General features: G+C 38.9%; 1 protein-coding gene across 4 annotated transcripts; it reads left to right on the top strand.

Moving 5' to 3' along the window:
- Nucleotides 1-57: 57 nt before the first annotated feature.
- On the top strand, nt 58-6,836 carry tra2b (transformer 2 beta homolog). Of its 4 annotated transcripts, XM_027179299.2 has the most exons (9): nt 58-215; nt 2,005-2,270; nt 2,563-2,702; nt 2,926-3,073; nt 3,758-3,946; nt 4,076-4,191; nt 4,926-5,099; nt 6,214-6,287; nt 6,533-6,836. In XM_027179299.2, the coding sequence occupies exons 4-9, from the start codon at nt 3,041-3,043 to the stop codon at nt 6,541-6,543; spliced, it is 597 nt and encodes a 198-aa protein (XP_027035100.1). In that variant the 5' UTR covers nt 58-215; nt 2,005-2,270; nt 2,563-2,702; nt 2,926-3,040; the 3' UTR covers nt 6,544-6,836. The 4 variants fall into 4 exon arrangements, with proteins under 4 accessions (XP_027035100.1, XP_027035098.1, XP_027035099.1 ...); XM_027179297.2 differs by having other exon boundaries at nt 2,005-2,702; XM_027179298.2 differs by lacking the exon at nt 2,005-2,270 and having other exon boundaries at nt 59-215.
- Nucleotides 6,837-7,102: the final 266 nt, after the last annotated feature.

Genomic DNA, 7,102 nt, shown 5'->3' with positions numbered 1-7,102 from the left:
TCAACATGCACCAAACGACATGTATTGTCCAATCAGCGAACTGCATGTGCCGTGATTATAGCGTGCGCGAGCGCGCGCAGACGGTGGAGCTTCGGCAAACAGCTAGCTTGCTGTTCGGTTTGTAGCGAGACGAGATTATATTAAATTTTCTCTGCTTGTTCATTTACAGATACCGATCCGCCATGAGCGACAACGAGAAGGAGTTTGTGGTGAAAGTACGTAAGGATAATGTGTTTTTTTTCGATTAAAAAAAAAACACTTTAAAAACGTCGTGTTCAGGGAAACTACGTTAAAAATAATTGCTAGCGTGATGCTGCTAGCTAACAAACGCAATCTATTGTGAAATGCTGTAGTGTGTTTAGCGAGCTACTTAGTTAGCTACGTTAAATGGCTGCTCGATAATGATATGTATTGTATTTTATAATTCGCTGGTTATTGTTTCGTCATCTAACGCGTCGCTGTTCTATATTTAGATGTTTATCGCTAATATTTATCACCGCGCAGTTTATCGCTAATATTTATCACCGCGCCGAGGCCTAGCGATTTAGCTTAGCATAGGTTAGCTTAGCATAGGTTAGCTTAGCTCGTCTATATTATGAGGTGTGACGCAGGCCGCTTGTGGCGCAAACTCAATTGGCCAAACACCAACTTCTAAATCGACTACAACCGAGAGCATGAGATTTAGGTGTGGAAGCCATTTTTGTGCACTATATAGGGAGCAGACGGTGGTTTAATATCAGTCATGAAGCCAGCTCTGTTTCCGTTACCGACAGGAACAGCGGCGCGCGTTTAATACAGAATATTACAGATATAACGTAAATGCTATGTATAAACAATAAAAAAAAATTAAAAACATTTAGCTGTCGTTTTTTTAGTGATTATTTATCAGCTAAAAATATTTATTATTATTTTTTTAAATTGCAAACACGTGGTTGCGCCGTTTAAAGGTTAATTTAACCCGGATTTAATCTTTTTTTTTTAAAGAGAGAAAGTAACGTGTCTGAAAATCCAAATTAAAAAAGGCATGTAAACCCGAATTTAGCTCTTTTTATTTGATCAGATTATTGTCCTTTTTTTTAATTATTTTGTAGCCGATTTATTGATAATAAAGGGACTGGGGATAGCAACAGTGTCTTGAAAGAAACGTATTTTTATTCTAGTGTCATTTATAAAGGAGGAAATCCTGTGTTGTTGATCGTTCGTAAAAGTAACAGCGCTGAATTTTTTTATGGTCAATCCAAAATGGTGGACAATCCGAATTTATCTTGGGTCAAAAGGTTAAAGGAAAACTACCCTATGAAACACAGTATATAGTTGTATTGAAAGATCTGCCATGTCTTTGGCATTTCCTGTTTTGTTTTTTCTTTCACAATTTAACAGCATTTAGTGTACAAGTGCTGGAAGCAGGAAATACTGGCTTCAAATGCTTAGAAGCCAACTACTAACTCCAACAGTCACAGCCAAGACGCAGCTGATTAGCAAATCTATGAAGGGAAGAGAACCGTAGTGTCGAGGGTAGTATTAGCCCAGGAGAAGATGCTGGTGTGAGGAGCTGAGACAGACTGAAGGTCTAAAGCAGTTCTATATCACACTCATTTGGTAGATAAGAATCCAGGACTAAATCTCAATGGATAGGGCTGTGTTAAATATAGACATCTTGATGGATTGTTTAAACTTAAATAGCCGTTTTGTTTTGTTTTGTTTTGCAAGTTAAATATGCCTTTTGAATATTCATGGTGGATTTTTCCTTTAATCAGAGGTAAATTGGGTGGTCCAACATATAACTTGGGTTAAAATAATTTATCACTGTTTAGATAAGTGACTCGTTTGATCTGCTATAACATTTCTAAATATTTTTTAGCTAGTGTAACATTTAATTTGTAAACTGTGTATTGGCCTATAATCATCTCTCAATGGACTTTTTTTTTTTTCTTATCTGATGTTACATTTTCACCCACATGCCTACTACACAGACTTTACCCTTTTCTTGTTTTTCCTATTAAGGTTAAGATGGGAAGAATGAAAAAGGTGGCCGAAGTCGAATGTTGTTTAAATGAGGCTGAATTTTGCGAGTGCATGCTAATTCTGTGTGGCCAGAAGTTCTGAGAAGTTCCCCTCATGTAGAGTGTTGTCACTTTGGAAGCAATGAATGGTTGAAGATGAAGTACAGAAGTCAGAATAAGAAACTGAAGAAAGAAGAACAGAATGTTGGTTGAAGTTATGAAGTTAATCTCAGAAGTGTTCGTGTGGATAAGATGAAAGAGGGCTAAGTAATGTGCATTAGTCTGTTTTTGTCTGAATATCAACTCTCTTTCATTAAAGTTTGCATGCTACTCTTTCTGTCATAAAGACACAACGCATTGTAAACAATATCCTAATGTTAGTCAGTGTTTTGTTTAAAAAAAAAAATCTTTCATGATGCAATGGATTTAAAACCAACTTCAGCATTAACAAGTCTGTTTTTCAACATGATTAGCCAATAAGAGGTCTGGGTTCATAATTTGATGCATGGGAAGTTCTTGCTCTTTTTCTTTTGTGCTCATTTGGTTTGGATTTGTGCAGGAGTCCCGCTCTCGGAGTGTGAGTCCCAGAGGCTCTGTGAAATCGACCAGCAATTCACCAGGAAGATCTAAGGATGGTTCTCACCGCTCTCGCTCCCGGTCCAAATCTCGGTCTCGGTCCAGGTCGAAGTCCAGGTCCAGGTAATGATCTTTCTTTTTGAAATCTGCTGTGATTTACTATGGGGGAAAAAGTTGAAGTTGAACAGACTTGTTCATTTAACTGTTTGTATTCTATACCCCCTTGAACATAAAGACCTAGAACTATATATTAATTTGAACTCCTCCATGAAAAATTAAGGTATACATTTCTATCAAACGATAACCTGAACTTTTAAAACGCGTCCTTTTTTCCCTTACCACACAGGTCCCGTTCACACAGGAGCTCTCGACGTCGCCATTCTCGCTCACGCTCTCGAAGGCGCCACTCTCGTAGCCGGTCGTACAGCCGAGAGTACAGGCGCAGTCGCAGCCACTCACCCATGTCCAATCGCAGACGGCATGTTGGCAACCGGGTAAAAACCTCCTGTCTCGCACGCACTGCAATCCTGCTGTAGTTCCTTATCTCACATAACTCCTTTTATATTGCACTTCACACCCAACAAAAGTAATATCTGGACTGACCAGATTTCCCTTAGGAATAGCTGACATTTTTGTTTGTGTGGATTTGACGAAAGTTTGAAGCTCTCCATAAATCAAAAAATAGGTTTAAGTAAAAACCAACTTTACCGATAGAAATAGCGACTGCTTAAAGGCAAACAGCACAAGCAATAACAAACAGCTTATGTCTCTTAAAAAAAATAAATGACACAAACTTTGGAACTAAATCAGGTTTAAGCTTGGAGCGAATGTGTAAGATTTCACTCCATTCTCCAGTGAGTGAATCATAAATGCATAATTACATGCAGACAATCTCCAAGGATTAAAGTCCTCTTATGGCCAAAAGTGTTTGGTGGATTAAAAACAGTATGCAGATATAATTGTGTTAATAAAAAAAAAAATACTAATGCCATCATGTGTTTTTAACTGATGTAGGGAACCTAAGAATTACCTAATGTTAAATATGTTATTACATATTAACCTTATTTGTGGAGAAGCAGTTCTCAGACCTGTTTAAAGGGGTTTTTAATTGTCTTCGTTTGAATGCTTTTGGTGCGGGTGTTATAAAATTTCAGTTCTTCTTTGCTTTTGTCTTGTAGGCAAACCCTGACCCTAACTGTTGCCTGGGTGTGTTCGGCCTGAGCCTGTACACCACAGAGCGAGACCTGAGAGAGGTGTTCTCCAAATACGGCCCCCTGGCCAGCGTCACCATTGTTTATGACCAGCAATCTCGCCGCTCGAGAGGCTTTGCCTTTGTCTACTTTGAGAATGAAGAGGACTCCAAGGAGGTGTGTGGATTCTAGAGGAGGAGCTGCTTTGTTCTATTATGTTCTTTTGTTACAACAGCTGCACTGTTCTTGTCTGTTACTCTAAATAGTTTTATAAAAATTTAGTTATGCATTTTTTTTCATTTTCAGGCTAAAGAGCAAGCTAATGGCATGGAGCTGGATGGACGGCGTATCAGAGTGGACTTTTCCATTACTAAAAGACCACACACCCCCACACCTGGAATTTACATGGGACGGCCCACCTAGTGAGTGTACATTGTGTTTCTCACTGATCTAGGACAGGATCCTCAATTTATCTGTGTCATGAGAGGCAATTTCTGCAGCAGTAATGACATCAACTCTATTTTTACTGTTCAATGCTCTGCTGTCTGGGGTGAACAGCAATTTTTATATAAAAAAAAAAAAGAGAAACCTTTGCTTTCAAACAACCCTCATGCTCTTTGACGTTATTGCTATGATCGTTGTGTCTTGTAAGTTGTCATTTTCCTGTTGTAACTACATCTATTACTACGGCTGGCTTGACATGCAAAGTTGTGAGGAGAGGGAGAGGGGTGCGTAGACACCTTCATGAAAGCGTGTTTGCTCTGCGAGACCATTTATAGCTCAAAAACCCCAGAGTTGCTATTGGTGCTCTTCTACTATAGAGAGCTTCAGTCATACAATGTAGTTCAATGAGTGAAATTGCAGTACTGCAGAATATACAGAGTACTTTAGTTGATGGCATGAGTGATCTTGTAGAGTCAGTTTTATAGATATTAAGTCATGCAGCTGTGTATTACTGTAGATCTATATCTAGTGCTGGTGTAAACTAATTTAAAGATAGATTCTTTACACAGATTATTGTGAGTGGTCACATTAATTTGAGATCCATAAATGTGGATGACATTGTGTTTTGTTTTGTTAGGTGTTTCATTGAGAAATTTTTCACCCTTATGTTGATCCTCTGCCTTCTCCTTTTTTTTCTTTCATGTGCAAACAGTGGTGGTGGTGGCGGCAGTGGAGGTGGCGGCAGTGGAGGAGGAGGTGGTGGAGGAGGAGGAAGACAGAGTACATCCTCCAGCCGCTCCAGAGATTATTATGATCGGGGCTATGACCGCGGCTACGATCGAGGATATGACCGTTACGATGATCGAGAATACTACAAATCCTACAGGTGTGTGAGTGCATCAGCAGCTAGCTCATTAGCTTATGTGCAATGTTGAAGAAACTTCCATATTTACAACTGTTCTTGATCTTGGTACAGTGTGAGAATCAAATCTATGCTGTTTTTGCTGGGAAATTAAGTTAGGAAATTGATTAACTGAAGCCCTATTTAAATAAAAACAATTGGTGGCCAGATCATTTTTGACCCTATAAATGTAAGGCACTATGGCCATAAGTTTGTGGACACCTGGCCATTACACCCTTATGAGGTTCTTCCCCAATCTATTACCATTACCAAGTTTATAACTGTTATATAGATTTCTTTATACTATAGAATTAGAATTTCTAATTTAAGACTGGATCTAAGAGACCCAAAAACAAATGTACCAGCATGACACTACTCCTGTGCACCAAAGCAAGCTTTGTGAAAACATGGTTTAAGGTTTGATTGGAAGAACTTCCTCCACAGAGCCCGACCTCAACCCTAGTAGATGAATTGGAACATAAACTGCACCCAAGCCAACTCACCTGGCCTCATTAATGTTCTCCATGCAGAATGCACACACATCCACATGGCCATGCTCACATTTTGAGGAAGACCTCCCCAGTAGAGTGGATATGATGGCAAATGGGAGCTACACCTTAATGTTCAGAAAGCACACATCACTGTGATGGACAGGTGTCCACATAATTATGGCCATATAGTGTATTTCACTCAGACTGCTTGTATATAAAAAGTATCGACGAACCAGTGTGATCATGAATCATGCAAGAAGGCCGTTACCCTGTTAGCGCTCTGTAAAAGGATAGACACGAGTACACGCACCTCATATTAAACATTTTTAAAGCAAAGCATTCTTTAAAAAAAAAATACCAGATTGTGCATTTCTTGTTGTTTTTTACTCTTTAATGTCAGATCTGTTATTCCATAAACAAGTAAAATGAGGTTGCCATGACAATCAACAGCTTCAGCTGAAAGCTTTATATAGTTAGAGCACGTCTTTGCAAGTAATTATCCAAAAGATAATGCACACAGACTTGTTTAAATTCCTTATTGTTTTACTTGTGGATTATATAATATACCAAGTCATGTGCTGACCTTTTTAATGTCTGCTTTCATGTAGGCGCAGGTCTCCTTCGCCCTACTACGGTCGTGGAGGATACAGATCCCGGTCCCGCTCGCGTTCCTACTCCCCAAGTATGTACCACAAGTGTGGAAACTTAATTTTATGTACTTATTTATTTTATTGCAAAGACAAGTGTGTAACAGTTTTAAGCTGTTGCCCTTAGCATGGGAAAGAATGCAGTAAATATTCTAGCGCTGATAGTCAGTGGTGACTTCTCTAATCTTGAAAACATGTGACTTAAGACGTGTGTATTGTCTCGGTCACTGCTGGAATTTGTCCAAGGGTTTTATCTTAATGTTTCTCTCTACGTTTACAGGGCGCTACTGAGGGAGCCAGATGAACAGAGGGGATTCTGTGCTCATGGGTGAAGAATTGTGGAAGAATCGGAGTTTTAAGTTTTGATGTTTTTGTTTTTTGTATTTTAAATGCCATGCATGTTTGATTTAAGTCTTTATGATGAGCTGTGCATCTTCTACTTGTTAGACTGGCTACAGGCCTTGTTTGATGTTTAGCTTGAGGGTGTGTTATGTTGCAATACATCATTACGTCCTAGTCCAAATCCATAAATCAGATGTAAATGCATATGTTGTCAATATCCAAGAAATAAACAGTATTTTACATCTTTGTCCTCTTCCTTTGTCATGGATTGGTCAGGAGCATTGACCTCATAAGATCTCTAATACCGATCAGTACATTAATGAAAACGTTAGGGTGACGTGTACATTTAATCAGGAGGTTTCACAAGTTGCTTAATTAGAATGATGTGAAGCAAACTGGTGCGCATGCAAATGCACATCCATGAGTATGACAGCCAGCTATGTTAATGCTTTGTTTTTCATACCATGTGTGGTAAACAAATGTATATTTGACCCTTGAGTTTAAACCA

The sequence above is a fragment of the Tachysurus fulvidraco genome, chromosome 18, assembly GCF_022655615.1.
Source record: "Tachysurus fulvidraco isolate hzauxx_2018 chromosome 18, HZAU_PFXX_2.0, whole genome shotgun sequence".
NCBI classification, from domain to species: Eukaryota; Metazoa; Chordata; class Actinopteri; order Siluriformes; family Bagridae; genus Tachysurus; species Tachysurus fulvidraco.
The sequence above is the reverse complement of the archived record's forward strand: the minus strand, read 5'-3'. Positions and strand labels throughout refer to the sequence as shown.

What these genes read in the sequence shown, in the direction of transcription:
- tra2b (XM_027179297.2), top strand. Translation starts at nt 2,509, where the DNA reads ATGGGAAGTTCTTGCTCTTTTTCTTTTGTGCTCATTTGGTTTGGATTT. An exon ending in AGGTCGAAGTCCAGGTCCAG is followed by an intron (nt 2,703 to 2,925) that starts GTAATGATCTTT and finishes CTTACCACACAG; the next exon opens with GTCCCGTTCACACAGGAGCT. An exon ending in GACGGCATGTTGGCAACCGG is followed by an intron (nt 3,074 to 3,757) that starts GTAAAAACCTCC and finishes TTTGTCTTGTAG; the next exon opens with GCAAACCCTGACCCTAACTG.